The 23,763-nt window shown below is 43.8% G+C and overlaps 1 protein-coding gene across 1 annotated transcript in view; it reads left to right on the forward strand.

Moving 5' to 3' along the window:
• The window catches only part of Dnah14 (dynein axonemal heavy chain 14), a 394,744-nt gene that overhangs the window by 363,915 nt on the left and 7,066 nt on the right, over positions 1 to 23,763 (forward strand). Inside the window, 7 exon segments of the mRNA XM_012513730.1 lie at positions 3,475 to 3,694; positions 4,815 to 4,917; positions 7,221 to 7,448; positions 10,323 to 10,512; positions 12,293 to 12,488; positions 15,092 to 15,255; positions 15,811 to 16,007. Of these exon segments, the coding sequence (XP_012369184.1) occupies positions 3,475 to 3,694; positions 4,815 to 4,917; positions 7,221 to 7,448; positions 10,323 to 10,512; positions 12,293 to 12,488; positions 15,092 to 15,255; positions 15,811 to 16,007 (1,298 nt within the window).

Below are 23,763 nucleotides of genomic sequence, written 5' to 3' on the forward strand. Positions count from 1 at the left end.
TCTCTCTCTCTCTCTCTCAAATAAATAAATAAATAAATAAAATTTAAAGTGGCAACCACTTAAATATAAAGACTTCAAGTTTATCATTCTTTATAGCTGAGTAATACTTCAGTATATGAAAATACCACATCTTTTTCATCCATTCCTCAGATGATGGGCATTTTGGTTGTTTCCAGGATTTGACTATCACAAATTGTGCTGCTGTAGACACAGGTGCACATATATCACTATGATATGATGTTTTCAGTTCCTCTGGGAAAATTCCCAATAGGGGGATAGCTGGTTTGAATGGGATTTCCAGTCCTAGTTTATTTTGTTGTTGTTGTTGTTTTTTGTTTGTATGTTTTCTTTTTGTGTGTGTGTGTGTGGTTTGTTTGTTTGTTTGTTTGTTTGTTTTTGCAGAACCGGGGATTGAACTCAGGCCCTTGCACTTGCCAGGGAAGCGCTTATTCCACTGAGCCATCTCCCCAGCCCTCAGTCCTAGTTTTTTAAGGTGTCTCCACACTGATTTCCATAGTTGCTCTTTATCATGGAAGTATCTTATTTTTCCATCAGTTTTGAAAGATAGTTTTACAAATTAGGTCAATCTGGTCTTCAGGTGGTACTTTTTCAGGGATTAAAATACTTTGCTCCAAGCTCTCCCGTAGGGTTTATGTTGAGAAACCAGCTGTAATCCTGATGGGCTTTCTGTTGTAAGTCTTTTGATTCTCTTCTCTAACAGCTTTTAGTATTCTTTTCTTGTGCTGAATTTCTGGAATCTTGACAATTATATGTCTTAGTGTAGTTTTTATCATGGCTAATTATAGTTCTGTATGCCTCACTTGTATGTATGTCAACTTTTTTCCATATTTAGAAAATTTTCTGCCATTACTTTTGTGAACAAGTTTCTTATGTTGTGTGTGCTAGCTCCTGCTTTTCCATTGACTCTAGTCAGCCTTACGTTATTCTTTGCGTCATCTAATAGCTGCTGAATTGATTTTTCATGGTCCCTTGCTATTTTTAAGAAATCTTTCTTTTCATGATGGCTAACCATAATGCTCTTTTCTATATCTGATATTGGCTCATTTTGCTGCAGACACTTTCGATGGAATTTTTAATCTCCTGGATATCTGTTTGAATCTGTTTCATGTAATTCATTTTCTTCCTATGTTGGCCGTTGATGGTTTCTGCCATTTTCCTAAGCTCCTCCATTATTTTTTAATCTGTATCTTCTATAGATTCACTATGTCCTTCATTATGGTTGCCATCTCTGCAGTTATCTGAGAAATTATTTCTGATTTCGTTTTTTTCTAAAGCCTCATTCATCTGCATTTTTACTTTTGCTGTTACTACTTCACATAGTCCACATGGGTGGCTGGCTTTGAAACTGTTCCACTTCATTGCCCTTTGAGTGTTTGCCCTTGGTAAGCTAGAGTCTGGGGTAACATCTTGTTTCTGTATTGTCTCATTCTCTCTCTCTCTCTCTCTCTCTCTCTCTCTCTCTCTCTCTCTCTCATTTCACTCCTGGGTTGATGGTTACAAAATGCTTATGGCAGGTAGCTTTTTGCTAGTATTGAGAACTCTTAGTAAATGACTAGTCAGTGATGTCTTCCAGGTGTAACTTGCTTTTGGGTCTTGAATATGTTGCAAGATCCTACCTCTTCATTTTATTGGTGATGAGTTGTTATCTATTTGATCTAGCCCCTGGTTCTTAAGCACTGGCCTATAGTATTTCAACACCCAGGAAGTTCAGTCTTGTCATATCAGGAAGAACAACTGGTTAGAACAATTATTTCACCTTGGCTAAAGTAATACAATCAGTAATAACAATAGCAATCAGTAATAAATATAGCCTAGAAAATGACAAACTATGTGGTAACTATTAATTTACCACCTTTAACATGTGAACTAGATTTGTGGTCATATAACAAAATCTAAAACAAACCAGAAAATTTTATATAGCAATTGCCCTCAACATGGAAATTTACCCTCAGAAAGAAAACTTAGAAGGAGTTAGGGAAAATAAATAGAAAAACAGAAGAAGAGAAAGAGATTAGAATCAAGTCTGAAGGACAAAAGAAGATTACATTACTTTGGGAAACTGGTTGAAGAACACTGGAAGGAAAGAGAGAAGGAAAAAATAAAAACCAGAACAGCAAAGAATAACCAAAAACAACTAGAAATAATGTTCACACCCATTTAAAAATAGGAACAAGAAAATAAATAAAGAAAAAAATGTCCACTGTAGTGTATGTCTTTGCTGTCACTGGTAAACAGAGTGGGCATATGGAGCCCAATCCATGTTGCGTAATCCCAGCAAGCCAGCAGTAGGCTTACTGTGAGGCAGTGGCTATTCCAGTGAGCTGAGTGCTTAGTGTCACTGACATTTAGGCTGGCTCGTGCTGTGCAGCTGGAGCTGAGTTGAACCCCTGCCATCTTGAACTTGCATCCACCTCACCCTGACGCCGGGCACCACGAGAGCAAGCAAGTCTGCACCTGCTCTGGGTTCTGAGCTCAGTTGGCCTGGCTCCAAAACGGCAGGAGGCCCACCACGCTCTCCTGGGAGACTCCTTACCCCCTGGCAGTCTGCCGAGCCCTCCCCTCTGCTCCACCGGGCCGTTTCTCCATGGAGGTCTCTGGGGCCACCAGGAGTCACCTTGCATCTACAGCTTCAAGCCACCCCTCCCCTCCCACACAGTGAGCCAGGGCTTGGGAAAAAACAGTTTGTCCAGTTTGTCACCTCTTTTGTGTTGAGGTCCCTCTCTCCTCACAGGCTTCAGTTCTCACTTCAGATCCTGGCTGGGTGTTGAGGACCCACTTCCCTCCTTTGGCTCTTCCCCACATTGGTCTATTCCAGTATGGACACCAAATCTCAGAGAGGCTCTTTCTCTGGTATTTACCATTCCACTATCTTCCTGGAAGCCCCTCTGTCTCGTTTTTTGCTCTATTGGACCTAAGTAAAATATTTCCTCCTAAATAGAATATTTTCTTTGTTTACTTTTTGATCTTCATAGTTTCCAAATTATATTCCTCAGAGTTCACCGCTTCCCAACTTTGACCCATTAGGCTGAAGGTTTATCCAGAGCTGTTCTACCAGGGCACTTACAACACCGCACGTTCCAAACAGAAAGAGGAGAGGACAGGGCTCACCCCTCCTCTCAGGACACAGCCAATGTTTTGCAGGTCACCTGTCAACAAAACTTACTCTCAAAGCGTCGCTGCTCATGCCCAGCTGCAGGATCAGCCAGAAACACAGTGTTGGAGCTGAGCAGCGGCAGCTTGGGCAGCCTCCAGCCAGCTGTGAGAGAAAGGGACACATAGCTGCAGGTGGACCACCAGCTTCCCTCAGGCACAGTTACGGAGCAGCCAAGCAGCACAAGAGCTAAAGCCTCTTGGCGCCACAGCATGCGGTCTCCTCACCACCAGCTGGTAGATGCTGGGCCCTGCTTTGGAAAGGGAATCGGGTGAGTGTGCATTTTTGTCACCTCTCCACAGGTCACATGGGGCTTGACCTCACCAGAGTCCTGCTGAGATTTGCACAAGAGTTAAAAGGAACAACACACCACGTGACCATGATTTCTCTGGACCAGGGCCAGGTGGCCAAGGCTGAAGAGCTGGTTGTCAAGGCTCTGAGCAAAAGGCAGCAATGGGTCTTCCTGCAGAACTGCCACCTGGCAGCATCGTTTATGCCACGGCTCTGTGCCATTGTGGAGTCGTAAGCATTTTGCACTTATTTGTAAGGGTCCAGTTAACTGTCAAAACATGAAGTATCTGGCTGGTATGGTGCACACCCGTAACACCAGCATTTAGGAGGCTGGGGAAGGAGGATCAGCAGTTTAGGGCCTCCCTGAGCTACACAGTAAAACTTCATCTCATCTGTCACCTGTACAAACTTTCAGACTATGTGTGTGTATCATACTTCCACCCAGTACTTCCAACACGCTTGATAACTGTTGGCTGAATCATTCCTATATTACTTGCCAAATGGTAGCTTTCTAAGTCCACAACTTCTCCTTGGTTTATTGAATGGGGCTGTGAGAGTAGCTGAGTGTGGAGAGAACGCTCTGCACGTACAGGCTCGAGGTCAGTCGATAGCACCACAACTAGCAGAGTTTGTTTAATGATGCTCCGCTAGGAGGAGAAGCATTTCTTCCCTCTAATTTGTTTATATGTTCATTTATTCATGTCCATATGAGCTCACTGGCTTTCATTTTAGTCAGTGATTAATTGGTTACTAGTGCCATTGTTTTGATGTTCAGGTCGCCAGGCTTGACCAGTGGAACCCTTCATTTTGTCTTCCATTTCTAATTTTTCTTTGATCTTTTTTTCCCATGATTATGTATAACTTTTTAAACTTAAGTGAGGAAAACTGCATTTTAAAAACAGGCTGCTTAGACAAGTACAGGGACCAGGGCTCAATCCCTGGCACCACATGCCCTGCCAGCCCTGCCCCGGGTGCCCTGAGCCAGCCACCAAGACTGAGACTGGCTCTGGTGGTGCACCCCTGCAATTCCAGAGCCCGGGAGACTGAAGACAGGAGGGTCACGGCGAGTCGGAGCGGCCTAGTGAGACCCTGTACCAAAGACATAAATAATAACAATAATAATAATGTCTAAAATGGGAATTGACGCGTTTTGTACAGACTCTTGGGCAACCTGAGTGCTCTGGTGATAAGAGGGTGACACTCTTGGCTAAAAGTGTTTGTGGAAGTCGTTTCATACAGACGCCCGATGACTCTTAAGAGCACGTTTATTTTTATATTAAGGTATCTATAAATTTTGAACTCACTTCAGCAGCACATATGCTAAAATATTTATACATTTTTCATTTTATAGTTTTAACAGGCCAGATGTAGCCATAGACCCAGAATTTAGGCTATGGTTAAGTTCCAAATCAGACCGTGCCTTCCCAATGCCGATTCTTCAAAAGGGTGTAAAGGTAAGAACACATAATAGCATGTGTTAGTGTTGGCCAGGAGCCCTGTTTAAATGTAATTTGTCTTGCATTCTTGATCTGAATTGAGAAAGATACTATTTTTGTTGCCCCAAGCTGCTTTGTACTGCCCTATGCCTGAAACCAGGAAGGATACTTTAAATAATTCACAATTCACATGTTTGTGACTGGGCCGGCCTTCCCCAAACATGACAGCCTTGAAGTCCTTCCAAGGATGTTGGAATCAAGCAAGTTGGAATCAGTGCATATTTGCTAAAACACACAGTCAGTTTGACCACACACATCACTAGGGGAAACCTCTGGGCCTAGACAGTCAAGGCCAAATGAATGCAGTAAGCCAGCTAAGTGATGCGCTTGAGGGCCTGGGTCCCAGGCCTCTGATTTCTAACTTTTGCTCTAATATGCCTGTAAGTCTGCCATTCTGCAAGTGCCCTTATACTACTCTGACAGAGCTGGGGGGGAGAAGGGAGATGGTGACGGGCAGACCCCAGCAGAGCCCCCACCAGCCTGAGCACGTCCTGGCTCCTGTGGAGGGAGATGTCCTCCGTCACACTACTCCTGCTGCCCCCAGCTTGCTCCCAGCAGCCCTGCCCTGGGCACAAGGACCTGGGCTGGAAAGGCTGAGACATGAGCAACCTGGCAAGTTATGACTTCGGTCAGCCTTTCCTCTGTCCAGGAGTGGGGGTTTGGATTGCAGCCTACCCAGATTTGTATAGGACATTGTCTCACACCATTATCTACATGGACAGCTGGCAGCTTTCTTAATATATGAATAAGAACAAAAACAAATTAGTAAAAAAAAAGTTAGCATTCATAAAAGTAAGAGAAATCATGAGAGGTCCAAAAACATGGAAATACCAGAAAATCCAGCCTTTAGAAATGCAATAAGAACAAGGAGATGTCTTTGTTTTCCCTCAAACTGACAATGATTGAAAGCAGATGCAATATCAGTGCTGTTAAAGTTCTGTAAAATAACATTCTCATAGAGTCTGACAAAGAAAATATCATAAAGAGATAAACAGAAAAATGGCTTTTATGTAACTGCAGACATTATAGGCAGAAAGAGAAAGACTTAAAATTTCGTACAATTTGATTAAATGACTCACTTCTAGGAAAAAGCCAAATGATGGTGCATTTATGCTGATGAAAAAAGAATACTGTCCCCAAAGATGAGCTCTCCCTCCTTTCCTCTCCCTCTTTCTTCTCTACTGTTTGCCCTTCAGATATACTCCTTCAGGGGTGGGCACATACTGTACCTGCTTTCAGAAATGGGACAACCTTCCCAAAAGAATTGGTCATATGATTGTGAAACAGTGATCCAAGAACTCATCCCTGCATAGTTGGGGCTTTCTGAGCAAAGAACAAAAGCAGATAAATTTTGTTAAAGGTGTCTAAAAGGCAGCTTGCGCAGAGACCAGGTCTCCCATGCACCTACATTTTCCCCATCTCCCAGAGCGAGTGGTTGGCATTTTAAGGCTAACAGGGCAGAGAAGCTTCAGGGAATAAAGTGTGAGGCTGTCAAGCCTGGAGACCTGGCTCTCCGTTCCTCTCCCTCTTCCACCGTGATCCCCTCCCTTGGCAATGCAGGGCGTGGAGTGCCTGGCTGCCTGTCACCCAGGAAGGGATGAATTGAGCTGTTCTATGGGTGAATAGTCGCTCTGATCCTGAATCCGGAAGGCTCATTTACATTGCACACGCGCAGTGCCTGTGCACGCAATTCCACACATAGCAATGCACAACTATGCCATTTGTATTCATGCCATACGCAATGACAGTGACACAAGGTTTCCGACAGTGCAGAAGTGGCTGCACGCTCAGCCTCCCTCACAAGTGCACAGCATGCATGTGCACACTCAAGCTGTTCTGACACCTCAGACCCGGGTAGCCATAGTCTCAGAAACAACCTGTCTTCCACCTCCCTGCCTTCCTGCGTTTCTGGCACCCTGGGGAGGAAGTCAGAGTGAGTAGGTTTTCAATGCCGTCAACACATGTAGTGAGACACCCATGGAGTCTCATACTTTGGCCCCATCAAACGCCTGAGGCCCTCAGCTGCCACTGACAGGTCCGTCTGCTCCTCAGGCTCTTAAGTGCTCTGCATTCTGTGCTTTGGAGACAGTCAGGACAACCCAGGGAAACCTATCCAAGAAGCCTGCAGGTAGAGATGAGCAGGCAGCACCAGGGCTTTTGCCATGAACCTGGACACAGCCCTGCTCCTTTCACCTCCCTCTGCTGCCCAGAGTGGAGCGCTTGTCCATCCTCACGTGGCATCTCTTCGCATCTATCTTAAGGTTGCCCTGGAGCCTCCCCAGGGACTGAAGAGCAACTTACTCCAGATGTTTGGATACAATGGCGGTGGGGAAGTGACAGAAGAGATATTTGAAAACCCCGACTACGGACAGTGGTGGAAAAAACTTTTATTTAGCTTGTGTTTTTTCAATGCTGTGGTCAATGAAAGAAAAAACTACGGCACACTGGGCTGGAATATAGCTTACAAATTTATTTCTTCAGACTTGGAGGTAAGTCTGAACTCTCCAAAACAAACAGTAGCACATGCATGGCGATGAGAGATAGACGCTGGGAGCCTGCTGTGTCTGCACAGATACAGGGTCATGACAGGGTCCAGAGATGAGCTGTGCAACCCAGCAGTGAGCGCTGACGTTCAAGGGCAGCGATGTTGAGGGCAGCTTTTCTGGAGTCGAGTTGCAGCTCCCTGCCTCAACACGTGCAAGTTTCTGAGGTCAGAGGGCAACAAATGTGAGTGCCAGCTGCCCAGGACCCGGGTGCTAGCTGAGGGCAGCCCTCAGAATAACACCGCATGCAGGCACCGCTCTGAGTGCTTGTTGGCTGCTCATCACAACAGCATGGAGGTGGCGCCGCCCACTGGAGTGAGCCTCATTGTCTTTCTCTCTGCCACATGGAAAGGGTCCTATCTGTGCTTTCTGAAGACTGGTGGTAAGCCCTGCTCACACTTGCCCCAAATTAATCTTGCGATTGTGCTTCCTGCACAGTCACACCTGTTCACCCGCTCATTTGCATGTTAGAGCAGATTCTAAAATGTTGCTAGAGGGCCAGCCAGATAGCTCAGCAGATTAAAGCACCGGCGTAGGCAGACACAGGTACCTGGGTTCAATCCCAGGCCTGCAGTGCCAGCCCCGCCCAGGCTGAAAAACAGGAGGATCACTGCGAGTCCTATCTACTTAGACACTGTAGATCCTGTCCTAAATACAGAAAAAAAGAAAAGTGTATGTAGATACTCATAGATTTCAGGAAAAGAATAATTACACTATCTGAACAATAACATTGAAAATTAAATAAACAAAAAAAAAGAAACTAATATGACACAACCAAGCTGCACACAACTAAGCATGCAGCAGGGCTTCACACCTGAGAACCTAGCTTATGTGCTCACCTCGCCAGACGTAGAAATTGGAAGCCATTTCAAATAGAAACCCTAAAGTGGTAGGGTCACAAGGACCTTGCTGAAAAGCCACAGTGAGTATCAGTCAGAGACTCAAAAACCAGAATTGCTTCATGGGAACTCGAACCTTAGACCAAGCACCCTGACCACCGCTGCCTGCCAGCACTGTCCTAGACATCCCAGTGAGTGCAGCAAGGTGCAGAGATCAGGGGACTCGTCTCAAAAGCGCATGGAAGAGAAAAATGTATTTTGTTAATGATACAATTATATATCTAGGAAACTTAAGCAGTTAGTTAATTTTTATTTTTTTAAGGGTCAGGGAGATAGCTCAGTAGAATACAGTATGCTCAAGGTCCCGAGTCCGATCCCCAGTACCACAAACAAAAATTTTAAAAAATTAAAAAGCTGCCTAAGCTAAGTAGAGACCTTGGGAAAGTGGCCACATGCAGACATACATACGTAAGACCAGTCAATCTTCTCTAGTGATGAAAACCTAAAAATGAAAGTAGGGAAGTGCATAACTAAATACAATAGTGAAGAATCATACTAACTACTACTTGGGAGCAAATTTGACAAGATAACTAAGCACTTCAGACCTAAAATATCACAGTGTTACTTAAAAGTAGAAAGAAATTTTCCTCTTAAAAGCAGTTATCATGTCATACAGATTTAACAAAAAAAAATCCTCGAAAATATATATTATCAGAGGGAATGCAGGTTAAGGCCCTGAGCACACTTTAGTGGCTCTTCAGGCCGAGCTCAGTCGACTTCTTCCATGCGCGACGCGCCGTCATCCCCTTCAACGCAGGCATCTCCTCATTGACAGCAGCGTGGTGGTGTTGGCAGTGGGGTCAGATTCTTTAATAGACCAGATCTTGTGTCTGAAGTGTTGAGATTGCCTGATGTTTAAAGGAATATTTGTTAAGATAGCTTGAGTTTTCTTATAGAATCTTTTTTTAAACTTTCCCCAGTAGTTTCAAATCCACATGTCCTAGGCTTCTAGGAGTACATTATACTGAAAGCTGGATGGCAGGAGCTGTCCGGGCTTGTTTTCCAAAGAAAAGTAGTTTCAAGGGAGAGACAACTTCTAGGGATACCACAGAGCAACTTCAGAAATCATTCGGAACAAGGCCTGTGAGTGGAAGTGAGTGACCAGGTCACGTTCTGCTAAGAGGTAATAAATACAGCTGAGTTTAAAAAATTTTTAAAAAAGACAAGAAATAGATGAGTTCTGGATTAAGAACATTATAAATTAGGGAGAAAAAGAGGTAACATTTCATGGGAGTTTACAAATGTCTTCGTCGCTTTACATGGATTTATCCTCATGACAATTTTAGATGGCAATAACACTAATTATTCTTATTGTTTTGGCAAGAAAATAGTCACCCGACACTTAAAAAACTTGTCCCTACTCCACAGCTAATAAAAGGCAGCCTGATTCCACAGCTCGGTTTTTTAAATCCCACCTTTCTCTAAAGAAATGCATCTATGGCCTGATAAGGAGACCTCTTGTATCATTACCATCAGTTTCTCCAAGATTAATATCAAATACAATGCAGTTCCAAAAGAATTTCATTAGGGAAGGTCGGAGGTTGATAAAATTTCACTTAGAGAAGAGATGCTAGAAACACACACACACACACCCAAAAAACCCGCCGAAAGGCGCTTCCTCCCCCAGCTGCCGGCCCACGCTGCAGCCCCTCTGTGCCAAAGGCAGTCCTGCTTACCAGAGCTGGCAGTACGTGGCTGGAGCATAGCAAACAACACAGAAGCCCACGTGTCGCTTTGTCTGCTCAAACAAGTAATGAATAGTTCAGGAACAGGAAGCTGCAGATCAAGTGCCCTCCCGATAGCTCGTCCTCTTGCTCCTTGTACATGGAGAGCACGTGGCTGGCGGGAGGTGCTGGCCTTACTGAACGGTCACTTAAGCAGGACAGGTGCTAAAGCAGCAAGGCTTCTTCCGCCCCCGCAGGCTTCCATCAAGGTGCTGGCCAGCGTGCTGCGGAGACAGGTGGACGTGCCCTGGCGGCTGCTGCACTGCCTGGTCGGGGAGGTGGTCTACGGTGGCCGCATCACAGACCCCTGGGACAAGCGGTGCCTGGACACACTGCTCTGCAGGTTCTGCAACCCAGAGGTGCTGAGAGATGACTTCACCTTCTCCAGTGAGGAGGTAAGAACAGGCCAAATCTCACATTGGCCTAAAATTTTTAAATAAGCACAGTTGCATTATTTAAAATGGATACTTGATAAACTCTGATGTACGTTTTAATGACTTTCATGACTCCATCACAGTATTACAAAAGCACTGCTCCATTACCCAACATCATGCAGGGTGGCAGCACGCAAGAGCCTCAGGCAAAAAGCGCACGGCCTGGGCACACAGGGCTGCAGCCAAGGGGGCTGGCGCTTCTCGCTCAGTGCTGGCAGCAGCCTGGGACTGCTGTCCCAGCCATGGGCAAGAAGTGATGCACGGGCCGGCCGCACACCCACACAGCCAGCGGGCAAGGGCCTGACTCAGGGACCTGCAGCCGTGTCTGTCCCTGGCGTGGCACGCTGCAGGCCTTCACCCATGGGGAGGCCCAGCAACCAGGCCTCAGAGGCAGCAGCTCTTCAGCCTTAGCCAGATTATGGGAGCAGGGAGAGGAGAGGAGAAGGAGGCTGGGAAGGAGGTGCCTGTGGTGAGTACTCAAGTCAGGAGTGGGCCAGGCAAGAGCTATGGGGTATTTTAAAGTTGTCCTTCAAGTAAAGCTGTTTAAAATAACATTTTAGTTCACGGTTTATAAAGTCAGGTATTAAGAGAAAATATCCCTGGAAAATCCTTTAAATGGCCTGCAAAATATGAAGTGGGAGGATTCTGGACACTGACCACTCCATTAAGCAATGCGTGTGTGCGTGCGTGTGGGAACAGGGACCCATGCCAGCATACAGTGGCATCCACATTGTGTCCGACAGCAGACACACATATCTCCAAATCACACATTTCTGTTCTTTCTTCATTTTCAAACACTGGAAATTTTATAACAATCCGCACTTACCATGTCTTCGCTGTCATGACCTTAGCTTCTTTTACTAGTGACTGCTGTGTGAGGCTTGCCTGTGACCTTGTGGACACTTTAGGGCTTTCCTTGAGGACACCCTCAAAGAAAGCTGTCCCACCCACTTTTGTGACCAAACTGTCTCTTCTTTGTCAGTGGCTGGAAGTTCGTAACATTTGTGTTAGGCAGCTTTGTGCTGCTATGACAAATCCCTGAGATGATCAGCCTATAAAGGGGACTGGTTGATTCCAGCTCATGGTTTCAGAATCTGTGATCGTTAGGCAGAAATGTGGCAGGAGACACCCCATGGACTAGGAAGCAAAGAGGAGTAGGGAAAAAAGGAAGAGGGGGGAAGGGAAGGTGGGAAGGGAAGGGAGAGAGGAGGGAACGGAGAGAGGCAAGAAGGCCCTGTCCCAATATCCTTTCCAAGGCCACACCCCCAGTGACCTCACTTCCGCCCACCACCACCACCCCCTAAGTTCCACCCTCACTGTACAGCTGCAGTGTGGGGACCAAGTTTTCAGCCACGGCCTTTGGGGGACATTTCAGATCCGAACCACAGTATTATTCCATTCCTTCTCCAGACTTTCTGGCAGAAAAATGACATGGTTATCTTTAGTACATCATCACCTATGGGTGCATGTCACCGAGCAGAGAGTCACCGGAGTCATCCCAGCCTTCTGATGATTTTCACCCTCCCTCCTCTCTTTTCCCAAGTGTCTATGTGTATGTTGTGTATGCATTACAGTGCAGTGGACTCAGATGTTCCTTTCCATAGCATGTTTAGAACATATGACACACAAATAAGACAAGCTTTCTGGGTAGGGTCCTGGAGTAATATTGACCTCAGCATTCCAGAAAGTGTTCTCTCATGCAGGCAAAACTAAGTAGCTAACTTTTCAGCTAGGTCAGCCGGTCCCCAGATCTGCAAGCTTCCAGGACTACATACGCATTATCCAGTCACTACCTGAAGAGGACGCTCCGGAGATCTTAGGGATTCACCCTGAAGCCACACGGAGCTGCAGGGAGACCCAAGGCCTGCAGTTCATGGATGGTCTTGTTGCCATGCAGCCCAGCACTGCCACAGTCACCCTCGCCATCAGGTGAGGGCATACAGGGTACTACTGGACCAAGTTTATTCAATATTCATTTGGAGTTGCAGCGCCAAACTTTCAGGAAAGTAGTGTCCACACCAGAGAAATGGATTCTCCAAATGACACAGAATCAAGCACAGCATACACATTCACCAAGCATACATGAATCTTTGTTAAGTGAGAGGCTGAATTACACCTGGTGCATGATATTTTCAGATGCATTTGCTTCCCTGTGGTGTGTACCAGGGCCCCGTGGGCTGCACTGCCACGGCTCAGTGTCCCGATCACATGCTTGGAGACAGCAGTACCTGTCTTCCTGGAAGGGTGCTAAGGAGTCAAATGATGCAGCACATGGACACCCAGACCCCCATCTTCCTCCTGTGTCTTTAAAGTAAGATTAAGTTCGTTGATGCCAGGACAGTGGTTTGATTGCCAGCTGGAGGTCTGAGGGTTCTCGTAGGAGTTCATAGCTGCTCAGGGACGGGCACATACCCCTTCCTCCCACGCCTGGACTTCCCCAGCTGGGCACTTGGCGCCCCGCCCTCAGCACCTGCCCTGCAGGGCTCTCAGGCCCACGGTGCTCTCCACACCCTAACACACAGCCTGGCAATCTAAGTCCTGCGCCTGGAAGCTCACATATCTTAACAGTCACACCTAAAAGGTCTTTGAGTAGTATTGAATCCCATTTATAGGCTTAACCAACCATTTTCAAACATATTAATACCCATTATAAAGTTAATGTACCTCTGTTGCCTACATTCCAGACCATTTCAAGTTTTTCAGTAATTTGTAGAAATTGAATAGTCAAATAAATACAGTGACTCTTAAGCCCCCTTATTCTCTCATCTGTATAATTTAGCTGTATTTCAACTTAATCCTAAATTTAACTGTTTTTCAGTTATCTCCGGTAGAGTACCAACACTGCCCTGTACAGATTAAGAGGGTCATTCTCTAAAACATTACAAATATTTTAAATAACATCATTCCTTAGCCATGGCTTTAATTCTTTTAAACCTACTTATATATAATTATGAATCTCCAAAGATTTGAAAGTCATTCCACAGACATCAATTTTATTACTTTGTATAATTTTTTAAGGCTTTTTTTTTGTGCAGGGTCTCACTATGCAGCTCAGACTTGTAGTGATCCTCCTGATTTCTGGCTCCCTAGTACTGGGATTACAGGTGTGCACCACCACACCTGGGCTCCATCGCTGGATCAGCACAACCAGGGGCAGGGCCAATGGGGCATTTTGTGCCAGGGATAGAACCCCACCCTGTGCTTATCTAAGCAAGTGCTTAGTCCACTGAGCTGTACTGCCAGCCCTTGCATGATTTGTTAGTTTGACTTTTTAGTTTATTTGCAATCTGAGAAGTAATAGAGTTTAATCAAAATGGATTAATTTTTGTTGGCAACATTGACAGAATTCCCTGAACTCTGTGTATCCTTGTTAGTAAAATAACACTAATTCTGTTATTCTATAAAGTGGCGATACTTCACCCATAACCCTGGATCCAGTTATTTATTGTCTAATGCTTCTGAGTATTTGCAGATTGAATTTTATATTTCTCTGGCTTTAACATACAATTTTTTTCCATATATCTCTAAAACCTTTGAATCAATTACAATCCTGCACTGTCTTATAGTCTTTTCCTCCCTTTGGACAAAATTCATATTAAAATGACACGCAGGGCTGGGGATGTAGCTCAGCAGCATAGGCACCTGCCTGGCAAGTGCAAAGTCCAGAGTTCAATCCCCAAAGCTGCCCCCCACAAAAAAAAAGACATGTAGACTGGGGTGGACTTAATGATAGAGCTCTTCCCTCACATTCATGAAGTCCTAGGTTGAGGCTTGAGTTGGATTCCCAACACCACAAAAATAAAATGAAGTGATAACTGAATTCTGGTTGTGGCTTATGGCTTGGGTTGACTCTTCGGCCATATAGCCAAGGCCAACCTCCAGACACAGAATAGACAGTGGGACTCTCATTTCACGGACTAAGCAAATACATATGGTCTGCTTCCTCTAACAAGCACCCTGAACTCGTCTGTCCACACAGCCCGGCCCATCAGCGCCGAGGGTGGACTCCAGCACACAGTCTGTTGTGTGCAGACCTCACTTGAAAGGTCTGCCATCCTCCTCACAGCTGAGACTTTTTGGCTTTTTTAATTATTTGAAGCCAAATTGGACAACGTCTACTGAGCGCATCAACTTTAAGTCAGAGAAAAAGTGTGGCAACAGAATAAACACATGACCTTAGGTGTTTCACACACTGCTGGTGGCCACGTGGTGACAGCAATGTGATCCTGTCACAGAAGGGGATGCCCCTTGGGCCGTGCAGACAGCATCAGGCACATGGGTACAAGTGAAGTCCTCACAGAGGAGGGCATTGGGGAGGTGTGCCGCCACCACCCCGAGTGGCAAAGAGGACATGTCCAGAGGCTCCTTCTCTTCAGCCCAGGGACCCTCCTCAGACGGATGTGTCCCGAGGGTGGCCATCTCCCCGGGGAGGCAAAGGTGTTTTAAACAACATTTCTGTAAACGTTGCAGAGAGAATGACTCATGCCCTGAGGCCCTAAGAGGTCTGCTCTCCCTTCCCCTGTTCCTTGCAGTCCTGAGCAAAGCCCTGACATGCTAGTGAGGGACATCCTGCATGACATCCAGGCGCAGCTGCCCCTAGCGGTGGAGGACGACGGAGCTGTGGACGCCACCGTGGGCACTCTGCAGGCCTTCCTGGCCAGCTCTGCCTGGGAGTGTCTCTGCAGAAATGTGTCTGGTGAGCTTAGGGTAGGAGCGGGGACAGAGAGGGCTGGCATCAGGAGGGAGGCAGACATTTCTGAAAGACCATGGCATGCAAAGGCCTGAACCGAGAAGGCCAGATCTCTGCATGCAGCTCTCGGCAAGGTGGGCAGGTGGCTGGGCTCCTGGCCTGGGGTACGTTTCCAAGTCGAGCAGGTGTGCTGTGCCTCTTTTTTTTTTCCATACAAGGGATTGAACTCAAGAGTTCACGCTTGCCAGGCAGGCCCTTGCACCTCATCTATCTCCCCGGTCCCTCTAGCCTTTTTAAGAGCTCATTTTGGAACCAAATGTTAAGCTACAGCTTACCAAAATGTGGGTTATGATCACACTCCTGAATGACGTCTTGGGCAGTCACAGGCCACATCACAGCAGCTGTCCCACAAGGCTGCGTTGCCAGAAGCTGCAGCCTGCTCGAGACACGTGGAGTCCCCACGGCCCTCCAGGCGCAGCTTTTTTTCTGTAAGAAGCAAAGTTTTATCTCTCTCTCTCTCTCTCTCTCTCTCTCTCTCTCTCTCTCTCTCTTTAAATTCAGGCCATGATCCGCTTATTCACTGTGCCTTGATAACCTTTTTGAACCAAGAAACTGGACGATTTGATAAGTTATTATTTGTTATACATAAATCTTTAAAAGATCTTCAACTTGCTATAAAAGGAGAGATCACCCTTACTCAAGAACTGGAAGACATGTACGACTGCTTTCTCCACACCAGAGTGCCTTTATTGTGGCAGGTAGGCACCTACCATGTCATTATTTAAAATGCTCACATACTTTTGATATGAGTAGATATGAATACACCCTCTTAGAGGGGAATAAACAGGACCACTTCAGTTTATCTTAGAGATGTTTATCACAGGGCTGTTTAAAAAGTATAGGGTGTACACCTGTACTCCCAGCACTCGGGAGGCGGAGGCAGGAGGATTGTCATGAGTTCAGGGTCAGCCTAGGCTACACAGAGTTTGAGGCCACCCTGAGCTACATAGCAAGAACTTGTCTCAAAACAAAAACAGTGTGGGTCTGAAAAATTTCATAAGAACCTGGTTGCATAACTGGTAGTTTATCCCAAATCAGATACATGCCAATAGAGAAAGTCTCAAAAATGTCTTCATATATTTTTTTAAAGTTTAAAAAAATAAGGGGCTAGCGAGACAGCTCAGCGACATAAGTGCCTGCTTGGCAAGCACAAAGTCCTGAGTTTGATTCCCAGTGCCCCCTCAAAAAAGAAAAAAAGATTAAGCATTATAAAAAATTTTTGTCCATATAAGCATTTGTTTGCCTAGAAAAGCACATATATTTTAGATACTGAAAACACACATAAATATCTGGAAGCAAAACAAGCAACAAGGGCCACCTTGTGTGAAGGACACTTGGAGTCTTCTGTGTGGGGAAAGGGGTTTTAATTTCCAGTTTATGTCTTATTATGCCATCTTCATTTTTATCACATATTATTGTTTTAAATATTTTATAATCCTTTTCTTCTTTGGATCAACTTCTCAATGAAAGCAACTGAAATACTGGATTTTTTAAAAAATGTTTTATAATGGAAAAGAAAGTGGATCACCAACAGCACTTTCCAACTTCACCATGACTCAGAAGTGAAACATCCAGACAGCTACCCAAGGTGCGGGGAAGGGAGTACACTGAAGGTCAAAATGAGAAGTTTGAAAAGTCTCAGTGATTGAGTTTGCCAGAGGGAGAGAAGCAGCACACTGGTGTAGAGCCCTCCTGGAGAACAGTTAGCTCAAGAACAGAAGGAGACAAAGCCCAGCCAATGGCCAGACCCAGGCACACATGTTCTGCTGGAGAGAGCTGGATTCTCGTTTCAGGTCACCACCAGAAAAGCTAAGTTTGGTATACAGTGCGTATCAGGAGATCTGATCCTGATTGCTGAACCGTCCTTGATTATAGAATCTTGGGTTGTGTCTCTTACTTCATCCTTCTAGACCATCCTGAAGACCTGTAAGATTCCACTTGGGAAATTACTAGCAGTTCCTAGAACGGAAAGAAGGAAGATTGTTGGTTGGAATAAAAACAGAGTTGAATGAGCTCCAGAAAGCAGGGTTCTCAAACTCGTGGACAGCAATCTACAGAAGGGGACAACTTCAAAAAGCCATCCCGAAGCAATATGCAGAGAAGTAAGATGAAAGGGGCTTTCCTCAGGAAAGAAGGCAGCTGGTCTGCAGCCAAAGAATCTTGAGCCAGCTCTTCCAGGAAGATGAGGTGGTCGCTCTGTAGAGAACCCTCCTTCAAGATCTGTGAGGAAGACAAGAAAGAACAAGCAGAAGGCTCCTGGGAATGGAAATGGTGGCAGCAACAGTGAAGTCCCCAGATCCCTCAGAAGAAAAGGGCTGAGGCGAACCCCACCATTGCAAGTGAGGAAGCATTTAATAGGATGGAAGTTAAAGTGAAGATTCCTGAAGCATTAAAAGCATGGTTGTGGCGGTCTGGTACTTAGTGATCAGGCAGAAGCAGCTCTTTCAACTTCTTGCTAAGAAAAACGTAGATGCTATGCTGGAAGAGTATGCTAATTGTAAGAAATCACAGGGACATGTTGACAATAAGGAATATGCAGTTAATGAAGTTGTGGCAGGAATAAAAGAATATTTCAACATGATGTTGGGCACTCAACTGCTCTGCAAATTTGCAAGGCCCCAGTACGCTGAAGTCCTCTTGGCTCACCCTGATGTGCCAATGTCCCAGGTTTATGGAGCACCACAGGTACTGAGATTATTAGTGAGAATAGGAACAGTGTTGGCCTACACCCCCTTTGGTGACAAGAGCACCACTGTTGGACTATTAGCATGGTTCCCTAAAGTATGTGGCAAAGATTCTGCCCACTGTTTACTGCAGTGATTTCAGAGTGGCTCCTGCTGACTACCAGCGTGAAGCCCTGTGAGGGTCTACCGGCCTCTCAGCACTGATGTCTGGTGTCTGTAAACACTTTCTGTTCTTAGTCTTTTACTGGTATAATTGATGTTCTTTGAAATTGTCAGTGTATAACAGGGCTTATGTTTCAGCTTGTTTTCTGTTCTATTTTAAACAGAAAATAAAAGGAGTATAAACTCCTTTCCTCCTTTCAAAGTTGCTACCAGTGTATGCGGTAATTACACAAAGAAAAGACATTCAGTAGACCATTGTATTGCCTAGTTGACAACATTGCTTAAATGCTGGTGGTTCTGTCCCTATGACACTACACAATTTTCTAACGTGTTAAATGCCATGTGACAAAATGTCCTGATTCCTAGTGCCAGAGCTTCAACTTAATGTATATACCTGAAAACCCATACATTTGTGCTCTTTTTTTATGGTGCTTGAATGAAGTAAAACAGCCCATTTTCTGCGAATCCACCTCTGTTGTTCCTTAGGCATTCTATGGTTCAAATTATTTAAGGATGGTTGTTTGTTTCATGGTTTTGCTTAAAATGTGAAAGGATGGTGATTTGTTTCTTGGTTTTTGTGTTTGAGTCTAATGCACATTCTAACATGATAGAGACAATGCACTGTTGTGTAGACACAGTTTTCTGGCAAAGTTGATATCTTAGGAATTGTATTTCAGATCTTAAGTAAAATTTGTTTCTAAATAGAAAAAAAAAAAAAAAGCCAGACCCACACTGGCCCACCTAAGAGATAGGCTAATGGCCAGCCGCTGGACACCCGCCCATAGCAGTCCCTGAAGACAACAACGCAGAGACCACAGCCACCTACTACAAGGGGCTCCAGCCCAGGCTGCTGGCACACCTTTTTCAAACGTGGATTGTTCATAGGAAAGCAGCAGTAACCACAGAGGTTAAACCCCATACATTCCAGTTAGTAACACAATTTCCGGATCCACTAGAAGACCTCTACTCCTGTGAGACCTACAGAGAGAGTGGGACCCTCAGCTCCAACAGCGCACACTGTATCACAATACAGTAGTCACCACTAAAGAAGTAACTGAGAAAATATACGATGAAACCCACTCAGAAGTATAGTCAGCACTCCACAATAACCTCATGTGCTGGGACACATTGTTAAGAGACCCCTTAAAAAGGCCTTCACATAAAGTAAAGAAGAACTTGTACAGCCAATCCAAAGGGGCACAAATCTCAACACAGAAATACAAGAAATATGAAAAAACAAGCTATGATTCCTCCAAAAGTTCATAATTTTTTAACAACTGATGCCAAAGATACTAAACAGAATGAAATGCCAAATGAAGAATAAAGAAGAATGATTTTTTTTTAAAAATCCAAGAAAATACAGAACTGAATGAATTAAAGAGACAAAAATTTTGGGGGAAAAAACCAAGCACTCTTGGAAATGAAAAGTTCAGGGAAAAAAAAAAAAAAAAACCTCAGCAGGAAGTCTCACCAACAGACTAGATCAAACAGAAGACAGAATTTCTCATTTTGAAGACAGCATTGATGAATGTATCACATTCCAACAGTAACAAAAAACAAACAAAAAAAAAGAACCAAGAAAATTTTAAGTGAATATGCAAGACTTCTGAAAACAAAGACTAAACTTACGGATCTTTGGACTTGTTAAGAGTGTCAAGACGAGGGCATAGGGCCAGCAAGATAGCTCCGTGGTCTAAAGCACCTGCTTAGGCAAGCTTAGGCGAAAGCCCAGGGACCAGGTTCAATCCCTGGCACCACATACCACATGCCACACTAATCCCGTCCCCAGGGTGGGCTGAGCTGGCAAAAAAAAAAAAAAAGACAAGGGCATATAAAATCTTTTCAGTTAAATAACAGCAGAAAAATTCTCAATTCTTGAAAAATACACAAACATCCCCATATAGGAGAACCTCCTCATGTCATATTACAGTAAAATTATCAAGAGTACAGAACAAAGAAAGAATGTTGAAGACGGCACTGGAGAAACACCACGGCACTTACAAAGACAAAGCTATCAGAGTAACCTCAGACACCCTTCAGTAATTATCCTGGATAGAAATTACCTTAATTCTCCAAATAAAAGACACAGAGAGGTGGACTGGATTAAAAAACAAGACCCAGATCTTTCTTGCCTTCCAGAAAAACACTTCATTGACGAAAACAAGCCCAAAAGTGAAAGGATGGAAAATTATATTCTATGCAAAATGGAATCTGAAAGCAAGCAACAGTAACTATTCTCAGACCCAACAAAGCAAATTTGAAATCAAAATTTTAAGAGATAGTCACTATATTTTGGTAAAGGAAACAATCTACCAAGACAATAAAGCAATTGAACAAAATATATATGCTCCAAACACCAGTATACCAAACTTCCTGAAAAAAAACACTATCTGACATAAACAAACAGAAACACCCCAAGTCAATATAGTGGGTGGCTTCAGTAGCCCACACGCACCAATGTACGTCATCCAGACAAAACATAAACACGAGTAAGCTACACTCGAGATCAAACGAACTCAGCAGATATCTTTAGTAATTCCAACAACTACAGAGTGTATATTCTTTCCAGCAGCTCACAGAATTCGGTGCAAAACAGATCATAGTTTAGGTGACAAAGCAAGTTTTACCAAGGTAAAAAAAATAATTTCAGATCACATAGGAATAAAATGAGAAGTAAGAGAAACCACAAACATATGGATATGAAAAACACAATTTTTCTCTTTCAAGATTTTGAGGTTTTTTATTTTTTTGTGTGTGGGTGTGTTTGTGCATGTGTTGTTGGTACAGGGTCTCACTACGCAGTTCAGACTCCTAGTGATCCTCCTCTTTTCAGCCTCCCCAGCAGCTGGGATTACAGGTGTGCGCCACCACGCCCGGACTCCACTGCGGGCGGCCTCCATCGCAGGACTCCATCATGGGTTTAGCATGCCCTGGGGCGGGGCTGCGCGGCATGTGGTACCTGGGATCAAATGCCAGTCCCTGTGCTTGCCTAAGTCTGCTGAGCTCTCGCCAGCCATAAATATCAAGTACTAACTTTTTTTAAGTGTATTTAGTACAAGGTTTACAGGGTCTCAGATCAGACTCGCAGTGATCCTCCTGTTTTCAGTCTCCCAAGTGCTGGGCTTACAGGTGCGCACCACCACGCCCAATCTCAGTTGCCTTCTCAGCGTGCCCCGGGAGTGGGGCCGGCATGGCACATGGGGGATCGAACCTCGGTCCCTGCGACTGCCTAAGCAGGTGCTTTAATCTGCTGAGCCATCTGGCCATCTGGCTCGTCTCAAGTTTTTATTTTTATTAGTACCTGCTTAGAGTATATGATGATTACATTCATCAAGATAAGTTTGTGCATTTATATAAATGGGTTATATACATGAAGGACACACTCTTGAACAATCAGTGGGCCTCAAATGGGGATTTAAAAATTCCTAGATTCAAATAAAAATGGAAACAATATGCCAAAATCTAGCATACAGCAAAGCTAATTCTAAGAGGGAAATCTGTGAGTGTATGCATTAAGAAATCAGAGCGATCTGAAATAATTTTGAAAAATAAGATCAAGCCAAACACAGAACTCACAGAGGAAATAAAGAATAAAATCTGAATTAATGAAATAGAGACTAAAAGATCAGTGAAGATTAATGAAGCAGTTGGCCTTTTGAAAAGATGAGCAAGACTGATAAATGCATAGCCAAACTAAGGAAAAGAGTACAAACACAAATTAATAAAATTAGGGGTGGGGAGATGGTTCAGTAGAATAAGTGCTTCCCTGGCAAGCGCAGCATCTGAGTTCAATCTCCGGTTCCAAAAAAAAATAAAAAATAAAAAATAAAATTAAAGGTGAAAGAGAGAATATTACAATGGATACTACTGAAATCCAGAGTATTATTAAGTACTATTTTGAAAATTTATGTTACAATAAACTGGAAAAATCTAGAAAAATAGATAAATTTCTGGACACAGATGACCTACCAGAATTGAACCAAGAGTCTATATAAACTTATACAGATAGATAACAAGCTGGGAGATTAAAGCAGTACTTTAAAAAAAAAAATGCAAGTAAGAAAAGCTCGGTACTAGACAGATTCGGTGCTGAATTTTACCAGACCTTTAAATAAGATCTAACATACACTCCTCTCAAACTATTCCATGAAACTGAGAAGGAAGAAGCACTTGCAGATTTATTATACCAAGCTAGTATTGCCCTAACATCAAAACTTGACAAGTGCACAGTGAAAAAGAAAAGTTTAGACCTGTGTAATGGATGAACATAGGTGCAAAACTTCTCAATAAATACTTATAAACTGAATTTAACAACACATGGCTGCATTATAGGAGTGCTAGAGTGCCTTATGGACACAAACCAACAAATATAATAACATACAAGAAATTGAGGATAAAACTCAGATGAGCATTTCTATAGATGTAGAAAAAGCCTTTGACAAAATCCAACCTACCTTCATATAAAATTCCCTGAAGAAATGAGGTATAGAAGAATCTTACCTCAAAATAATAAAGGTTATATATGAAAAGCCAATAGCCACCATCATACTGAACAGGAAAAGATTAAGAGAATTTCTCCTAAAATCAGGCATGAGACAAGGATGTCCACCTATCTCTCCCATTTAACAGGGTACTTGACATTTTAGCCAGAGCAATTGGGCAAGAGAAAGTAATAAAAAGGGTACAAGTAGAAAAGGAGGACATCAATGTCTTCAGACAATGATGATATGACCCTACACACTCAACAGACCCTAAAGATTCCACTAAAAGACATTTAGAGCTGTAAAACAAATTCAGAAAGGTGACAGGATACAAAAGCAACATAAAAAATAATAACTTTTCTAAATACCAATAGCAAGCTAAGAAAGAAATCAGGAAAACAATCCCACTCACATTAGCTGCAAAAACTACCTAGGAATCAACTTAAGCACGAAGGTAAAAGATCTCTACACTCAAAACTACAGAACACTAGTGGCAGACATTGGAGAAGACACGAGCAGATGGAAAGACCTCCATGTTCATGGCTCCGCAGAGTTAATCATGTCAAAATGCCAGTGTCACTGAAAATGATCTAATAATAACATTCTTTACCCAGCTAGAAAAATAATCCTAAAATTCATATGGAAACATGTTAAAATAGAAAGATTAAGAATATCCAAAGCACTCCTGTTCACAAATATCAGTGATGAAGCCCTAACAATACCCAATTCCAAATTACAGCACAGTAGTCAGCCGTAGTAACAGAAACAGCTCGTTATTGAAACATAAACTAATGGAACAGAATAGGGAACCCAGAAAAAAACCCATACAACTACAACTAGCTAGTTCTTTTTTTGAAAAAAAGGGCCAAAAACGTATTTTGGGAAAAAAAAAAAAAAAAAAAAAACATAACCTAACAAATGGTGCTGGGCAAACAGTACCCACCTGTAAAAGACTGAACCTAGATTTTCATATATCACCCTGTAGAAGTCACTTCAAAATGGACTTAAAAAGGGTTTCAGTATAAGACTCCAATAGAGGGGCTGGAGAGATGGCTCAGTGGTCTAAAGCACCTACTTAGAACAAGCTTAGCAAAAGCATCAGGGACCGCGGTTCAATCCCCCAGCAC

This window comes from Octodon degus, unplaced genomic scaffold (assembly GCF_000260255.1).
Source record: "Octodon degus isolate 3935 unplaced genomic scaffold, OctDeg1.0 scaffold00017, whole genome shotgun sequence".
Classification (NCBI taxonomy): Eukaryota; Metazoa; Chordata; class Mammalia; order Rodentia; family Octodontidae; genus Octodon; species Octodon degus.